This window comes from Larus michahellis, chromosome 5, assembly GCF_964199755.1.
Source record: "Larus michahellis chromosome 5, bLarMic1.1, whole genome shotgun sequence".
In the NCBI taxonomy this organism is placed as follows: Eukaryota; Metazoa; Chordata; class Aves; order Charadriiformes; family Laridae; genus Larus; species Larus michahellis.
Genome location: NC_133900.1, coordinates 54,756,521 through 54,774,854, shown reverse-complemented (window position 1 = coordinate 54,774,854; position 18,334 = coordinate 54,756,521). Strand labels below are relative to the sequence as shown.

Below are 18,334 nucleotides of genomic sequence, written 5' to 3'. Positions count from 1 at the left end.
CCTCTCTCCGCGACCATTGCTTCCTCCAGGACGCTTCTTTTGCGCGTGTTTCTGCAGGCCGCAAGGAGAGGCTTCGATGCGCTCTTCTGCTCGTGATTTAGTTTGCGCCGTGCTTTGGGAAGGCCGGGAACGTCTTAAGACTTATTGCAGCCTCCGACCATAAAACCCGCTTTGTCGGGGGGAGGTTGACTTGACTGAGCCGCATGATCCGAGTCAGGTGACAACATCAGGCACACAACCGGAGGAGGATAAACAGTCGGGTGTAGGAGACTAGCTGCTGAATCCTGCCTTTTGACACGCTGTGTTACGACTCCTCAGGGAAAAATGAGCGCCTGGCCCTCTCCTCTGCTTTGGAGCTTAACCACGGCGTGCTTAACAGGTAAGTCCTCCTGAGGTGGCGTTTCTCTTCGCTGGCTGAGGTCGGTGGTGGGTAAAGCCGTGACGGGCTTGTGAAAGCCCTGGGCTTCACCATCTCGGGGTGCTGCGGAAGGGCAGGGCAAGAGAAGGGGAAGGAAGGCAGGAAAGGAGAGAAGTGTTGAAAGACATGCAGTCTCAGCAGCGGGCTGAACACTGCAAGTATAAAAGCTTGTTTTTTTCCAGGGGGGAAAAAAAAAGGTGGAAAAAATAGAGCCCCATTACTCTGCGTATTGAGGAGCTGCAGTGGCCTCTTTGTGGCTTTATCTTAGACCCCAAGGAACAAGATGCCCCAGTATCTTCGCTTTCTCGGACTGTTTTGTTAATTGGGTCTTTAGAGGAGCAACAGCATATGTAAAAACGGCTGAGTATTTTGGTAATCATGCCTTTACCTGCTCCTCTCCTTGTTCTTCTCAGCCTTTTGTACTGCTTAGCTATATATATATATATATATATAAAATCTGTGTTCTTATAATTAATATTTTATATATATATAAAAAAAATCTCTTCTTATAATTAATATTTTTGCTGTATGGGATCTGGCAAACCTGTTGCACCTTCCAGGGCAAGTCTGGCCACGAGCAGCTGGAGGGTGAACGTAGGGTGAGGTGCTGCCCTCATCCCTTCTCGCAGCAGCCAACCTGCCTTCGGGGGCTGCCAGGGGCCCTGTGGCCACCTCCCTTTGTGGAGTGCGAACCCCTCAGCCCTGTTAGAACAATGTGTGTTTTCCAGAGTTCCTTGGCAAGGGGCAAAACTGCTCCGAGCAATTACCTGCCGAGCCTCGTCTTTAGCTGTGGGCGTCCAGGGCAGCCAGAGCACGTAACAAGGTACAAGCCGTAGCCTGGCACTCTCCTGAAATTAAACAATTTGGGGAAGCTCTCCGTTTCAGGAGCCAATTATTCACCTGCTGAATTCCCCAAAGACGATTATTATCCTTACCTAGATCTGTAACTGTTGACTTGGTTGTGTTTTGTTTGGCTCAAAGGGTTAGTTTTTCGGACTGTGCGGTTGTGCAAGATGGACGGGAACAAAAATAAGGGAGTGTCCGTCCTATTTCTGCATTTTGTGGGTTCCTGGCCAGCGTCCGTGTCCCTCGCGAGCAGGCAGGGCTGCCTGCCGTACGAACCAGGAAGGATCTCAGCTCTGCAGTGGGGAGTTCTGTAACCTCCCCTGGCGTCCTCAAGGCTCTTGGAGTGAAACATCGTGCCAAGGCGTCACACAAAGACCCGTCCTCGAAGTGTCCCTGGGGGTGCTCTTGTGGATTCACAGCACCCCTAAAAAAAAGGGTCTAGAAAGCAAAATCACAGCTCCCTGTCAGACAGTGTAAGTGCAGGAGAGGAAATGGTCTGATGCAGCTAAGGTTGAGTACTGTTTTTCCACGCTTGAGATACTATAACTGGTAAAACAAGACATCACCCATTTTGACCAGGTGCTCAAAGCTATTTTTTTCCAGCCTGCCTACTTATTTTTTTTTTCTCCAGAAGTTGTTTAAATGAATTTATGAAGTACTGGCTACTGAAGGCTATTGATGGCTACTGAAGCTTTGCAAGCAACTCTTTAATGGCTACTTTAGCAATATGTTATGAAAAGATATTTTCAATTTAAAAGAAAAAAAAATAAATCCATCTTAACACTAGTACCGTTTAACACCAGAACCGACCAGCCAAGGGATACTTGCCAAAGAGGCAAAATTCAACTAAAAAAAAAATAAATCTTTTTTTTAAAAAAAGACAAACAACAAGAAAATTCAGCCAGCTGTGTGCAGTCCAAGACGCTTAAATCCACAGCGGTGTCTCTGGCTGGCAGAGCTGAGAAAATGCTGGGGAGAGGCGGCTCCGTGGGAGATCAGACTTTGATCCCAGTGATCCTTCTGAGAGCTTTTCCCAGGAGAAACCCGATGGTGCCCTTGACTTACTGCTAGTGTTTACTCTGAAATTAGTTCAATAAACCCCGGGACCGATGTGGCTCGTTGCCAGATGTGAGGACAGAGAAGCGGAGTGGCTCCAGCCCTTGAGGCGGGTGGGTCAGACGAGGGGAGCTGTGCGCCTCGGTCCTGGGCTGAGGCATGGCCACGGGAGCAGCGTCCCCTGTGGGTGCTGCTCTCCCTGCCGACGACCAATGCTGGTGTTTCCAGGTCACTTGGATTTGGGGCGAACAAATACGCCACAAAACGATCACTGTTAAATTCGGTGTTTCTGTTTTGGGAGCCACAGCACGAAAATGCGGGCAGTGGCCCAGGTGGCTGGGTGGTCATCTGCTGCGGTCCTCAGTAGTTACAGGAAGATGGGGCTTTACCCTCTGCGGAGTACAAAGCAGGCAGGATGCAATAGGAGGGAGTGCTCCCAACGGGCTCTTCTTGTGATTGCAACTTTGTAACGACTCTATTATTCAGCGGCCTGATCTTTCTGTGGAAATTTAATTAAAGTTACTAGTCAGCTTGGCCTGCATCTTGTTGTTCCTACCACGGAGGTGCTAAGCACTGGTACCCATGGTGCTCGGTCTCACGTGGTGTATCCCAAATTGAGAGAGAAGTCAAAGGCTGGGGGAGAACCAGGCTCGGGAAGAAGCCTGCAGGGACCCGCGGGTCTGCAGCCAGCTGGTGCTTGTGCTGTCACCACTCAAAGATGTGGCCCCTCTGACTCTCCAGCCTCTCATCCTGCTCATGCCCTTCCTCATCCACATCTCACTGTCGGGTGTCCGCTGTGCTCTTTGGGCTGCTTGAAACCCATAAAGCAATTTCTTAAAACAGTCCTTTTATTTTCCCTGCCAATGGTCACTGGATTTCAGCAAGTCCTCTTGCTGTGGTGGCTTAGCAGATGTGTGCTGGTTGTGAGCCTGTATCGGCCACAGTCGCATACTGATGCTGTAGGAAGTTGGCTGTGTTCAGAAGCTGCAGTAATTTTAGAGTAAATCTCTGCCCTGAGTTTCTGACCCAAGCTGATGCGACATTTGCTGTGGCAGGAGCTGGCTATTCTGTTTTTGCGTTGCTTCACTTCGTTTGCTCAGTACCACGCTGCTAAATTAAAAGCAACTTGCTGCTTTTCATGTTTAGTTTTATGGGTCTCTCCTCGGTTTGGAGATCGGGAGCCATCCCCCATGGTTGTGTGCCGAGAGAGGGCTTTTGCCAGCAGATAGCATTTCAGTCCACTACGTATCACGGCAAAACAACTGGAACTGCGGTAATACTCCTTTTCTCTGAAAATTACAGCTGTCCCACTCTGACGGGGGGGGTTCAGAATCAAGCCAAGCAAATCTTGGCCTGCGGGTGCCCTTCTGGTTACTGGATGTATCTCCAGAACAGCTTTAAAAACGAAAATCCCAAACCCATGACTTTTCTTTGCTGATCCCTTTAAGGGAGATGGGATAAAACAGCCAGCTACTCGACAAGCGTCTTAAATCAGATTGTCGTGGGATCTCAGGGTAAACTGTCTTCAGCTGCTGCTAACGAAAATCAAGTGTTTCAGGCAATTCTCACACCCTTTTATCTAAGAGAGTCACACCTACTGGACACCGGCATCTACCCTCCTGTGCCAGGGAGGCTCAGATGCTGCCTACGCTGTTTGTCTCCTTGCTTCTGTACTGCTCTGTAGCGGACCATAGCAGAAGGGATTTTCTGAACATCAAGCAAGGATACACGAGTTAAGCAATTGGTAAAGACCTAAAGGGAAGCCTCCATCAAAAGAAGAACAATAATTTGGCCACTAATTTTGTTTTCTCTTCTCTTAGGTATTGCTTTAGGCCAGACAACCACCACCCAGGTCCCCATTGCATCAACCCAGGTGCCTCCCAATGCAACCAGTACCGCGGCCTCTGCACGCCCAACTGCCTCTGCAATGCTCTCGGCTGAAGTGGCATCAACCACTGCAAACCTTGTCACGTCCACGGCAGCGCCTTCTGCTGATCCAAGCACAAAAGAGCCAGGTCAGACTCTGCCCACCACCACGGATGTGACTGTCCTCACCTCTGGCAGCACAGCCACCTCTCAAGTGTCTACAGAACTGATGGCTGTGTCCACCAGCACCCCAGCATCCCCTCCAGGTGTGACCACGTCTCCTGGGGTCCCATCAGCAGCTCCATTCCTCACCACCGCCAAGCCCTCAAACTGCAGCAGAGTGAATGTGACGTCCTGTGCCCCATGCTCCCCGGGGACGTTTCCTAACAAAGGTAAGAGTCCCTGCTCGCCCCGGCTCTCTCTCTCGTGTTAGGTGGAAAAGTGACTTACCAAGGGAGGTGAAACCAGCACACATTCTCACGTTGGAGGCTTGGACAGGGAGCAGGGGTGGGAGTTAATTTGTCGCACCTTTCTGAAGTTAAAGATCTGGCCTTGTGCTGTCCGTTGGTTTTCCCGAGGCCTCCCCAGCAGGATGAAGAAGCAGCAGGGCTGTGGCTGCAAAGTGTAGCTCAAAGGCAACCTGGCGTATTGGCAGGATGATGTTGTTTTGAAGTACAGTGCCAAATATAAGGACAGTGTCCGACTATCCATCTCAAACGTTTGGAAGAGAAGCCCCGCTATACAAACAAACAGCCTTTTCACTTGGGCTTGAGAAACCACCTGGTTTCTCTGTTGTGGTCAGGAGTCCATACTATTACCTCTTTCAGAAGTTATTTATGTGTCGTAATGTGGTTGGTTTGTTTGTTGTTTTTTTTTTTTTTTTAAAACACCACCACACCACCCCCAAAAAAATCCCAAATAAAAAAAACCTCACCAACCTAAAACACAAGCCATGTACCTTCTGCTTATTTCCCCCACTGCAGGGCGCTTTTAAAGAGAGGAATAAGCAGCTCTGGTGCTCTAAGGTAGATCCCCAGAGGACAGGAGGTAATTCCCACCAACCTTCGTGTGCAGGATGTTCATCCACAGGATCTTCTCCTCCTGCCTGTGCCGCAGTGCCGGGGGGACTGGTTCCCGCAAGCAGCGGGATGGCGGGTCCCACGGGTGCGGCTGCAGCAAATCCCACGCGATTGCTCTGCGGAGCCTGGGTTTGTTTTGCGGAGCAGAGAGGGGTAGAGCTCGTGTGTGGTGGGAATGCCACCGTACCTGTGCTCAAAGGAAAGCTGTTGCTGCTCAAGGCACGTCCTCTGCTCTGGGGTTTTACTCTTCAGTTCGGCTTCCCTCAAGCCTAACTTATCAGAAATCCAAAGGAGTATGTTGGTTTTGGTTTTTTTTTAATTTTTTGTTTGTGTGTTGGAGGGAAAACAAGGAAAACCCTCCCAGCCCTTCAAATTAAGAGGGGAAAAAAGTCATCTTAATTACCAGAAACCCACACTGGTAGACTCGAGACCTTAGATCACCTCATGGCTGTTCTTCAGCTTGCTAACGACGCGCAGCAGCATCATTAGCATCAATATGACAGTTTTCTACCCCCTAGGACTGTCTTGCTGGAGGGGTTGCAACCCAACGCTGTACATCCATTGCAGTGACCTGTCCTGACAAGTCAAGTCTCCCAGTCCTGATCCTGACCTTTTTGTTCCCATTTAGACACCTTGAGCTGCTCGTGCTGTGCGGGGGGCTCGTGTGCGGACCCCGGTGCCTGCGCCTCCTGCCCGCTGGGCCACTACCAGCCTGAAAGTGGGCAACCGTCGTGCCTGCCTTGTCCGCGGGGGCGTTACGCCAAGTAAGTGACCGAGCCCCTGGGCAAGGGGTGGTGGATGTTCTCCCTCAAAACGCTTCCCAGCTGGCAAAAATCTCCCTTGGGCTGAGGGAAAAGTGCTGCCAGGGTGGTTTCTCAGTGGGAAGCGCAGGGTTTTGCTTCCCTGAGAGGAAGGGCAGCTCAGGACCTGCTGCCCCAGCACCCACCCGTGGTGGAAAACGCTCGGTGTCCGTGTGCTCCTCAGCTTCTTGCAGGGCTCTGTGGCAAACTGTGGCCGGGAGCTTGTTCTCTGCAAAGCCGAAATAGCTACGTGCCTGTGAAACGGGCTGTCCGCCAGGCTGTCCGAACCCTGGAGACAGCCCCAGGCTGCCTTCAGTCTGTGCTTTAAATGAGGTCCCCGTGGGGCAGGTGGCGGTGGGAAGGTGTGCACCTCTTCAGTGCTGCTGGACTCTTCTCTCCAGGAAACCCTGGTGGGGGGGAGCTCCTCCCAAGGGCTTCCCAGCAGCCGGCTCCAGCTCTCAGCGGGCTGCCCTTTTCTTCTTCCATGGACTTTTGTACATATTAGGAGAGAATACATTTTTTTTTTTTGTGACAGAGGGGCTCTTGGGAGTGAAGTGTGGGTTCATCTCCTTGGCTTTCCTTTGGGATACCTCTGGCCAAATGGCTTCATCTCTGCGCTTTGCTCAATTTTCTCAGTCTCTATTTTGTCGCCTCCAAGGGTTGTCATTACATTTGGGTTTCTGGCAGCTAAAGCAACACCCTCAGCCAATACGGTGTGGAAAAGCTCACACGACACCCCAGCCAGAAGCCCAGCCTTGCAATTTCCCCAGGCTGCCTTCTCCTGGGGACGCTGGGCAAGTGTCCTCCGGCTGCGGTGACACCCACACGTGCTGCTCTCACCATTTCCCATCGTGTTTTCCCTTGCTGTATCCAATGTCTTCCGCAAGCAACCGGTGGGTTTTGTCCCTTGGGTGGCTGCAAGGACAGGAGGGGTGGCAAGAGCTTCCCGGGACCGTGTCCCTCGCAGAGAGGCTCCGTTTGGATCAGCGCTGAACAGAACCTGGCCGTGGGGAAGGGTGACCTGACCCTGCAGTTTGTTTGCAGCAGCCCATGAGTTTGAGGGGCCGCTGGCTTCCTCCTCCATGCTCCCCCCTTGCTGGTGGTGCAGTGGGGACCTGCCTTACCTTATTTACCCCTCCAAGTTCTTTTTTAAAAAAAATAAATAATAGAATCAGGAGCAAGCAGTCTCCTGGGCACCACGCAAAGGCTGCTGTTGGGATGTCGGAGAGGGAAATGCGGAGCCGGGGACCAGGAAGGAAGGGCCAGCAACAGGTGCTGGGGTCACGAGACCTGGGGGTGGACCAGGAGAAGGGGGGATGTGGAGGGGAGGGGGTCCAGCAGACACAGCGTGTGCACGGCCATCTCCATGGCAGTGTCCCCGGCCTCAGGGCTCTGATGGGATCGTTTAACATTTCTGTGGTATTTGGAGACTCCAGGCTCCCCTGAGCTTTCAGTGGGTCTGGCTGGTGCAGGCCCTGTGTTGGTTTGTTTTAAGGGAAGCTATGTTTCCAATTGATTTTTTAATTTATTATTATTTTTTCCACAAATCCCGCTCAGCCTTAGGGTTTCTGAAGGAACTAAAAAGCGTGTCCTTGTTTTCCTCCAAAGCATCCCTGAGTATTTTAACAAATTCTTATACCCACATGCCTGTTGTTGGGGATTTGGCGATGAACGCAAAGATTTCCTCTTTTCTCTGCCTTTCCTTCTTTCCCTCCCCCTCCTCATGGAGGTCTAACATGTTACATCCCCTTTCCCACAGTCCCTGTTAGTTAAGGTCAGGACTCTCACACATCAGTGCCGGGGGTCTCCCTCCTTTTTGCGACTCCGAAGCGACCTGACTTTCAACAATGGAGCGACTCCTTTTAAAATTGCTGATGGATGCTGAACACGAAGCACCTTTCTGATTCAATTCAGTTCCCAAGCGTGGATTTAAGAGCCTGACTTTAAACCGAGGTTTTTAAGCCTGGCTGCAATGTCTTTGTCAAGATACAGAATTTAGGCTCTGAAACCCATCCCTTTCCATATAGCCCACAGGCACAGGGCATCTCTAACGTTAACAATACAGAAAACGTCATTTATTTTTTTTCAGTGGACCTTTAACATTCAGGCGAGTTCAAATCATTGTTTTTTTTTCTGCCTGAACTCCTTTATTATAATTACCTTATTTCTAGACTTATTAGCGAAACAGAGAGTTGTGCTCTGCTCTCTCAAAGTGGATAGGGGCTCGGGTCACCTAATAGAGCACTCACCTCTGCTCGGGTCTCTCCTAGCTTCACAAGGAGCACCGCATGCCTTCCCTGCCCACCCGGTAATTACGCTAATGAGTCTGGGGCCGCAGCCTGCAGAGCGTGTGAGAAAGGTAGGCTTTGCTTTGTATTCAACCCAAATGCATTTTCGTCAGGCTCCGCCATGCTCTTTCCCATGGCCAGATGCAATTACCAGGTAACTTAAAAGCACCGAAGAGTAAACAGGTTATTTTGTTCAGGCTAAAAATAGCATAGCAGATCTCTTCCCGTTCTCTTATTGACGTTTTTATTAAAATGGAAAGAAGAGACCTCGGAGCCGCGCTTCTGTTTGCAACGAGCTACTACTACCACTGCAACGCAAGCCTTTTCCAGAAAGTCAGGAAAGAAGCTTTATGAAATTCAGTTATAGCACAAGGAGGAGGAGGGTGTCAGGGAAATAAAGTATTCCCCTATTTTTTTTAATGTCAAAAACGAGTCTAATCCATCTTTGTTTTCACTTAGGCAACCTTCTGCAGCCTGAATGCTAAATGTAATACTCTCCTTATTCCCCAGACGTTAAAGGCTGGGTTTGCAGTGAGCTGCTCGGCACCTGGCTAATGCAATATGAGCCCGGTACAATGTGTTCGCAGACAGAGTTAAAAAAAAAAAAACAAACCAAAACATGTTCAAAACAGACCGGCATTTACTTATGCAAAAACCTAATTAACACATGCAATGCGGCCGCTATTCTGTACACAAATTAAGCGCTCCTCATACGGGCACAACTGTTCTTTTTGAAAATCCGCCCACCAAACTGTTCGGCTGGTACCGACACCTTGGCTATCACTTGGGAAGTTTGGGAGGAAAGAAGCGGAACTGGTGACAGCGCTGCGGCGTCTCGCTCCCTTTACTCAGCCCGTTTGAACACTGTGTTGGACCACAGAGGAGTCTGTGGGGGTGGCCCCTAAATCATGCGATTATATATTTAAAGAGTTGGTTTTTCTCCTTGTAGGGAGAGGGAGGTTTTTTCACACAGGCACCCTAATTCTGCCCCATGTGGACCCATGGCGGTGACCGATGTTGTGCACCATCAGGCACCTTCCCAAAACCATCCAGGCTCCCAAGTGGCATTCTCCTGCCTTTAGAGGTTCCTGTTGGCATGGCAAGGACTCACGAGCCAGGTTCTGCCTGCTTCCCTGCCCCCGCCATGGGCATTTCACTCCTTGGTGTGATTTAGGGAAGGGTCTGGACACATCCACGTGTCCTCCTGCCCTTCCCTGTCCTGGTGGTGCAGGGAGGGAGAGCAAACAGCAGATTGCTGCGCTGAGCAGTGCCATCCTGCTCAGCGAGTCTCGTGTCCTTCTCTTCCGAGGGAAGGAGATGTACCTCAGACCTCCTGGGGTGGGAGAATCCCTGGAGGGATGGGGGTGACCGGAGGGTTCTCCCCTGGCCAGAGACCTGCTCCAGCAGAATAACCCAGGAGTCGGCGCTGGGGTCACCTATTTCAGCTTCATTCCAGTTCAACCTGTTGTGCTGGGAAGGTTGAAGAGTCTCTCTGTCTCCCTGGCAGGATCTCGGATGCGAGAGTGACACCAGGGAAATGTGTCCAAGCCCCTCCACGCTCACCTCAGCGTGGCAGAGGGCGTTAGGAACCTTGGATTGCGCTTTCACAGCTTTTGACAAATAGGAAATGAAGCATCCTGAGTTAGCCCATGAAATGCCCCTTGAAGCCTGTTGTGGGGAGTTGATTTGGTTGCTTGTACAATGGAGATGAGCAGATATCCAGGGATATGGGGCAGTGATGGTGGAGGAAGAGTCCTGCAGCCTTACTCTTCTCTTTTTCAGGGTATTTTAGCTCCAAGCAAAATGCAGCTTTTTGTTTGCCTTGCCTGCCTGGATCATTTTGCAAGTAAGAAGTCCACACGTGACCTTGGCTGTCGAGGTGGGGGATGGCCAGGGAGGGGGTGGTGTATTTCTGGTAGCCACCACTGAGCTAAAAGACCCAATGTAGTGGCCAAAGGCAAGTCACCTGCTAGTTCAGCTGTAGGGACGTTGGTGCTGAGCGCTGGTGAGAGAAGGATGGTATGACGGAGGGGAGGATCCCGGCTGGATGTGGGGTGGTAGATGTGATGAGGTGGTAGAGCGTCAGCTTGCGGCCCACCTCCACCATCCCCTCTTGCCAACGTTGCTGCGTTGCGTGGGCGTTGCACGCCCCTGATAAACAGACTGATACTGGCACAGGGATGGAGCTGAGCGTCACTCTGGGTGGTGTAGGTTTAAGCTGAGCTGATGGAGTGTTTATCCTGAGCCAGGATGTGCAGAAGGCAGCAGCCAAACTACCCCGGCTGCGCTGTCACCTTCGGGCTGGGAGAGGGGTCCTGGGAGAGGCACTGGTGGGGTACCTTGCGATGGGCTCTGCACCCTGCTGTGTAGGGATGCTCACACAGAAGTTGCGGGGTTTATACCCAAAGCAGGTGAATTGGCATGTGAATAATTACCTTCCTTCTGGCCTCGCTTGTCCATGTTACGCAGCAGATCTCTGCTGAAATTTGATTAAATTGCCACAAGACCAGATCCGTGTTACCGGCTGTATCTCCCGTCTCTCTCCCAACTCCCTTCGCTACCTGTTGACCAGTTCCAGCCAAGCTCACCAGGGAATAGTGACTTCTGGGATAGCAAGCTCCTACGAGTTTCATACAAATAAGCACCCAAAGAGAGGACAGAAATGCCACCACGTGCCCAGCCCTAATTAGACACGGGAGAAACCACACTGGAGAGAGGCACTTATGAACACCCCCAAATTGGCCAAAGCTAAGCTCCTGGTAGACCCTGGATACTTCAGTCTGTGCATACATAAGAGAGCTGGCTTTGGTGGGCTGGGCTTGGAAGCGCTTGTCCTACAGCGTGGTCTGTCTCCGCTCCCCTCCCCAGCACCACCAGCTGCACGGGGTGTCTGCCGTGCCCCGGTGGCCAAGAGGCTCTTCGGGAGGCGTCGGAGGAGTGCACACCTTGCCTGCCAGGTACCTTCTGCAGCGGAGGGTGGGGGGCTGTCACAGCCCGTCTGGGAACGCGCGGCTTCATCACCAGAAGGAACGATTTCTTCCCCAGACTCGTCTCGCTTGCCCCAGCGGACCCTGGGGGTAGAGGGGGTTGCCTGAGGCTGGGGAGCAGCAGTGGCAAAGGGGACAGTCAGTGAGGGGAAGTGAGGAAATGACTCTGCTCCTTCCATCCATGTCTTAAAATAACACGGAACCGCAGGGGGTGAGTCAGCGGGAGGGCAGAGCGCTCCAGCCACCCCCGCAACCACCAACGGGGAGAGACGGCGAGCCTCCTCGCCGGAGACAGCACCAGGGATCTCTCGTAGTCCCGTTGCGTTTTAAACATGCAGAAAAGCATTTAGCACTTTGAGACCCGGGACTTCTGTGACCCGTCACTCCCACAAAGCTTAGGAAACTGAGCCGTGCTTTAAGCTTCGCTCAGCAAGTTTCAAACAGCTGGACAAGGTGTTTGAATCCAGAATTAGAGAGGATGAAACGCTGCCGACCTCCAGCTCCAACCTCCCCTCTGCCTGAAAGCCAGAGCTCGTTGCTAAACCCATCTCCCACCGTACTCCTACTCGCACTCGCTCCGCCACATCTAACCCCAGACAGCCCTTAGTCCCTCTGTCCCCGTTTGTTCTTTTTCCTGCCCCTTTGCCACCAAAGTCCAGGCCCAGCTTTTGTTACGCACATGAAGCATTTAATGCGTCTTTCTCCTTGTGGCTTTGAAAGCTGAATCATCCATCTGCAATTGCAAAGGCCCCGGGGTCTAGTCCCAGATCTTAATTTTGTGCTTATTGGCTATTTCAGGTACGTTCAAAGGTCCCAGCGACAGCAAATGCAAGCTCTGCAGGACAGGAGAATACCAATTACAGCGGGGCAAGGAGAGCTGTGACCTGTGCCCCGAAAACCACTACTGCCCTGTGAGTCTCCATCAGCTGGTTCGACAGCCTGGATTAACAAATACAGCTGTCCCGTGACAAGCTCAATACACTTCAGTTAACACCATTTTTATCTGAGCCTATTTCCTTTTCTTAAACTCCTCCTGATGGAGGGAGATGGTCACAATTATGACAGCAGGAGTCAGGCTTTGTGCCACCCTTGGAGCTGCCCGGTCTCACTGGGCCACCTGGGGGAAGTCAGATCGGTGTATCCATTAATGAGGGGGTTTGATGTATGGACGTGCTGTATAATGACACCTTCTGCCCTTCACCCTACTCTAAGTAATACCGGAGGGGCAGACGGGTTGAATTTAACAATGTCAGGTTCATTTCTTGATTACTTTTTGCTGCTGTGTCACCTCCCTTCACACCAGTTACCTTCTGCAGCCTTCCCCCTTTGCTGGCGCTGAGCAAGTTGCTTTTTCTCTCGGGCAGAGCCCAGATGTGAACCCGGTCAAGTGTCCTCCTGATGCCTTCTGCCCCGCGGGCAGCACTGAGCCAGCGTATTGCATGGAGGTCTTTCTTTACAAGGCTGGGGACTCCTGCCAGCTGACGCCCCTGATGGTCGTTCTCCTGGCCATCTTCTCGGCAGGTAAGTGTTGGTCTTCTCTGCCCTCTGGTAAAATTAGACACCTCTCTGCAGCTGGGCACCTTCACGTTAGGCCAACAGTGTTCTCTGGGCGGTGTATTTTATGTTTTTGGAAACCTGGATTTCTACTAAAGGTCTTTCTACTTCCTTTCAATGCAAATGATAATTCTTTCCCCATTTGTAAGTAGGGATAGTGCTGCTGTTTGCTCTGAAGGAAGGCTAGCATGTTTTTTGTTTGTCCTTGGGAAGCATGTGCGTATATAGACCCCAAAACAGGAATTTCTTGTCTGCCCACAAGTAGGAAAAAGGACAATTTCCTCTTGGTACGAGGCTTGAAGTTTCCTAAAAGCATTTTCCCCTGTAACTTTTGCTGCAGCCGCTTGTGCAGCGTTGGTTGTCCCGATGCTGTGGTGCACCTTGTAACCAACAGAAAGAAAGACAACCAGCACCTACCGAGTATGTGGGGCATCCCTCAGCCCAGATGCTACCTGCCATAATTAGCTCATTAGGGTAAACCAATGGGTGGATGAGCTTTTCCACCTGGAAGCCACACCATGAATGCTCATTGCAAAACAATGAATAGCGTTTGTAGTCCTAGGAAAGGGAAGAATAAGAGTTCTGTAGTTTTTAACCGAAGTTTGGGGGAGGTTTAATCAGAGGTAAGAGTTATGATGCAAATGAACAACTCTAACTGCTACGAACTGCAAAACGAGCAGAAGAGCAAGCTGGGAAGAGGGAAGAGGAGCCCCACTGTAAGTGCCACTTACGCTGCCAGCTCCCTTGACACACGATTTTAATCTCTAAGTCATAGAGATGACTGAGTCATCAGAGGATAAGGAATTATAGCCTCCTATCCGTGGTTTCTGTGTTTTAAGCGCAACACTTATGTGCCTCCTGAAGACCCGTTCTCCTGCCCAGCTCCCCGTTGTTAAAAGGTGGGGGGGGAGATAAAATAGATGTATTATTCCCCAGAATGAATGAGAGAGTGCAAAGCTGCTTCTCCAACAGCAAAGCGGGGCTGGTTGCTCTCATCAAACTCCTCTCTCGGCGCCTGAGGAGAGGGCTCTATGGAGAGGACAGCAGGGGCTGGAGGGGCCGTAGCTCTAGCAGCGCTGGTTGACTGCTCTTCTCCAGAGGGATGAAATGTCCCAGGGGGAGCGGATGAGGGTTGTTCTCACAAGCTCCTCCGCTGGCCCATAGCCCCTTGTGCCAGGCTGTAGTCCAAAAATCTGCCAAGACAGATGCCATCTGACGTGAGTATTAATTAGGAAAAGTAGATTAAAATGAAGCGTATGGAGAGCCTGTTCGCAGAGGGGCAACGGCCGATTAATCAGCGTTTCTCATAAACAAGTCTGAGGGTCACAGAACAACGGTTCTCGGTGAAGTCCTGCCTCTCAAAACGCTCGCTCAGAAGACGGGTAAAAGAAACAGCCCACACAGGAACCTGCGAGTCTTTCACGGCTGGTCTAACAGATCAGTTGTTTACTGTGAGACTGCCTGCTCACGCAACCTGAATTTGGAGGTATTTGTCTGGCCATATTGCATCACAGCGACAGATTTGTGCTCTTCTGTTAAGATCAATTTTCCCCGATTATGCTTCCGCCAGAAACAAACACACAGAATGTCGCAGGACTTGGTATTTGCCAATTACTTCCGTGTCTATGCCCAATCTAAAAGTGATTTTTCCTGACAGTCCTCACCTCAGTCTAGACTCAGAGTTAATCCAGGTCTGTTACTGCTCGTGCTTCGGTGCAAGCACTGCACAGAGCAAACTTCTTTCTCAACATGATCCTTCGGTGGGATCAGCAACGGATAAGATGCCAAGTAGAAAATAATAGTTCCACAGAGCAGAGAGTAAATGGCAGTCGGAAAGCAAGCTACTAAATGACTTCATTAAATCCTGCTGTTATTCCCCCCAGCTTCCAGAATAAAGGTGAAATGCCAAAGTTAAGTATTTATTATTATAGCCACCCAAACCTTTTTTTGTGCAGAATATGCAGCAGAAAAAAAAAAATAACATCCTTAATTTACCGGAAGAGAATACTTGAGTAGGGAAGCCCTAGAGCAAAGGACACCTGATGCTTCACCTTCCTCTCTGAAAATAACTACCCTTCCTTGCCTTCCAGGTGGAATCCTTGCTCTCTTTCTATTGATTCTGAGAAGGCGGCAAGAATATAGCAAGAAATCCTTAAAGTCTCTATTGCTACCCGGGGGCTCAGGACAACACACAAGTTACGGGGGGACGGAGCACACAGAACCAGTCTACGCTGGCTGGTAGCCCAGGACATGCCATCAGCAGCCACCCGCTTCTCTTCTGCCCGGGGCGATGCAGATGTGTGCCTATGGGCAAGATGTTTAACCACAAGCAACCAATTTCTGTATCGCTAAATTAAGCGCTGAGAAATAAAACTCAGTTTTTGAGCTGTGGCTACTTGTAACCCACCCCAGCTGCCTGCTGTACCAAAACGGACTGATGGAAAAAGTCTTCCCTCTTCCATTCCTGGCTTCATTCACAAGGAAATACATTTCTCCTTTTGGGGGGGGTGGGGGTAACCAAGAAACCACAAAACAGCAAACAATTATGTTTCTCTCGCCCTTTCAACAGTCAGCTCAACAACCTGAGCGAGGATTGACTGCTCCATTTATTGAGGTTCCTGTGCTCCAACAATCACTTCCACCTGAGCAGGAACTAACATAAATGTGCTTTCTTTTAAGCATATGTGACTTTTAAAATATTTTTTTTTTCTTTCTTTGCCATTCTCGAAACTTTACCATTACTTTAAGCAAGGATAAGTCAAGGAAAGGGATCCCAAAGCTTTCTCCTTCCTCTCAGCTGTGGGAAAACACGTGCAACAGAAATAACGGCTGATTCCTGGACAAATATGTCCCTTTTGTTTTCTGCTGTAAGGTGGTGCTTCATGCTACAGCTACAAACGTGACTCAAAACTTCCAGCAAACCTCACAGGAATTGTTTCATTCTCCACCAAGGCACAGAGGGAAGACAGGGAACTTGTCTTGGCAACGCGTTGGGGCCAAATGCAGCAGCACGCTGCAGCCGCGGAAGGTGCCTCACACGTTTTTGCACGCCTAGGAGACCTGCCTGTACTGGACCCATGGCTTAAAGGCCCGTGCAGCGTTCTTGCCTTGATCCTCGACACTTGATTCACCTCTCACCCACTGCAGCAGCACGTGAGACTTGTACCTGTTTGCTCTGGCGAACTCCAAGCTTTCTCCTGTGCAGCTGGCCCAGTTTACCCCTCTGATTAAACTCATGTATTTGTATTTTACAGGGATGATTTCAAATTGTGCAGGTGTTTGTGTGGCTAGTTGACTCTTCTCTTCCTAAATTTTTTGTTTGCTCTATTTTTCCTATCATGTTTTTTCTTACAGTGCCATTTAGCTTTCTGCACCTGGTCCTCATGGCCATTTGAGGTCTCACCACCCTACCAGCCACTCAGAAACGCCCATCATGCCCAATGCTTCAGCTGCTCCATGAAATCATTACCTGGGGTCTCTTAACCTTCCCACCTTGTTGTCTTTCTTCCTCCTCCTAGAGGGAAATTCATACACGCTGTAGATGTGCTGCGTAACCTCAGACAGACCAGCCAGCTCTGACCCTTCGTCACAGCGCTGTGCTTCACCAGCTCCATGCGTGCTAGTAAAAATAGCATCTAATATTCAGTGATCAGTGCTTTTAAATGAATGTACGCTGAGGTGGAAGGCGGTGTTCCTTCTCGCATTAGTCTTTCCCTGGGCTAGTGCAGCAGCAGAGTCAGCTGAAGGAACCCGGCTGGTGGGGGGTTAAGTGGCTGCTGCCCTCAGCTGCTCATTCTCCTCTCCCCAGGGGAGTTACTGTGTTAAAAAAAGAAATAAAAATTAAAAAATCAGTTCTCTGATCTCTCTCAACTATGTCAGGTGAATAAATGGATGGGAAGAGAGGTATGTTGTCCTTTGTTGTCACACAGGTTGCCCAGAGAAGCTGTGGATGCCCCATCCCTGGAAGTGTTCAAGGCCAGGCTGGATGGGGCTTTGAGCAGCCTGGTCTAGTGGGAGGTGTCCCTGCCCATGGCAGGGGGGTTGGAACTAGATGGTTGGCCTAGATGCTCTTTAAAGGTCCCTTCCACCACAAACCATTCTGTGATTCTAATCTGGATCAGCAGCAACATGGATAGTGCCTCTGACCATACCCTGGAGCCCCCCACACCGCACGGGCAGAGCTCCCACCTCCTCCCCCGCAGTCTCTCTCACACCCTCCATTTAGTAGACAGGCATGAAGTCGCTCAACTGGCACAAAACTGTGGCTTTTCACAGGAGCAGCAGAGGGACACAGTGCTGATGATCTCACAGCACAACAGCAATCCATCAGTATCAGAGCAATTTTCTGAAATGCTCTTAAATGAAATGTAGCCCCTGTCAGACATGGGAGATTCCACACATGAAGACAAAGCGGACCCAAACAAAAACCAGGCTGGAAAAGCAAAACGCAGTCAAATTCAGACCTGACCAAGCAGGAACAGCCCCAGTGACAGCTAAAGGAACCCACGGGAATGGAACTGGTAGGACTGCGTGGCTCCAGCTCCAAGTCGTTACAGCCTGTAAAATTATGAGCAACAGAAACCAGCACCGTAACAGGAAAAACTGGACTGCAAAAAAAAGGTCAATATTTTTGTGATAAGCAACACTGAAAACAAGCCAAAGCACAAACATTTTTGCCTCCATATTAAGCTTAAAACATTACTCCCACAGAGTCTCTTAGGAAGTCCTGGAGCAACACCCAGTTCCCTCGCTGCCAAACCATGCTTGCCCTAGCATATACCGTTTCGCTTTTTTCTTTAAAGAAAAAAGAAAATTGACTGAAAAATAATTATATAGAGCTGTTTTCCAAAAAAGAATTAGCAACTTCTTAAATAACTAGGAATAGATTTTAATATTTAATAAGACATTGAAGTTTCTCAAGCAGTCAGCCATGGAATAATGTGACTCAACAGTGTGGAAAAATCCCATTAATATGTCTTTCACGATATTTTGCTTTTCCAAGTAATTAAAATAAAAAAAACCCTAAAAACTGACCATGAACACAAAGCTATTGAACAAAACAGACATTTAATTTGATAATTCTTCCTAGATTGTATGAAAATACATCTAACATATTCAACTGAAAATTGTTTCCATGCTTGCTCATGTGACAAAAGAACAACAAATTCTGAATTTGGCTATCATGTACCAGCTTTGAAGAGTTTGCTGGAAAAGGAAAGACATCTTTCTACTTTGATGGGCAGGACATTAAGTACATAATTTAATGCCACGTAATATTCCATACTTGGATGTTACTGAGGTGAATTTATAACAGAAAATCTTTTAAGTTGCTGAATGCTAAAAAGTATTGAGTTGCACCATGAGAAAGCTCAGTTTTTCAAGATTGTTTTCCTTTGTATCTGAACAGTGGGAGAAGGAAAATAGTGAAACATCTTTTTTT

The 18,334-nt window shown here is 49.7% G+C and overlaps 1 protein-coding gene across 1 annotated transcript; it reads left to right on the top strand.

Annotated features, from left to right (window-relative positions):
* LOC141743381 (uncharacterized) lies at positions 1-16,795 on the top strand. The gene is made up of 9 exons (XM_074587383.1): positions 1-379; positions 4,141-4,578; positions 5,894-6,029; positions 8,336-8,424; positions 10,136-10,199; positions 11,222-11,310; positions 12,139-12,251; positions 12,705-12,861; positions 14,985-16,795. Exons 1-9 carry the CDS (start codon positions 325-327, stop codon positions 15,134-15,136), a joined length of 1,293 nt encoding a protein of 430 aa, XP_074443484.1. The 5' UTR covers positions 1-324; the 3' UTR covers positions 15,137-16,795.
* The last annotated feature ends 1,539 nt before the right edge of the window (positions 16,796-18,334 follow it).

What these genes read in the sequence shown, in the direction of transcription:
- LOC141743381 (XM_074587383.1), top strand. Translation starts at nt 325, where the DNA reads ATGAGCGCCTGGCCCTCTCCTCTGCTTTGGAGCTTAACCACGGCGTGC. An exon ending in AACCACGGCGTGCTTAACAG is followed by an intron (nt 380 to 4,140) that starts GTAAGTCCTCCT and finishes CTCTTCTCTTAG; the next exon opens with GTATTGCTTTAGGCCAGACA. An exon ending in CTGCAGAGCGTGTGAGAAAG is followed by an intron (nt 8,425 to 10,135) that starts GTAGGCTTTGCT and finishes TCTCTTTTTCAG; the next exon opens with GGTATTTTAGCTCCAAGCAA.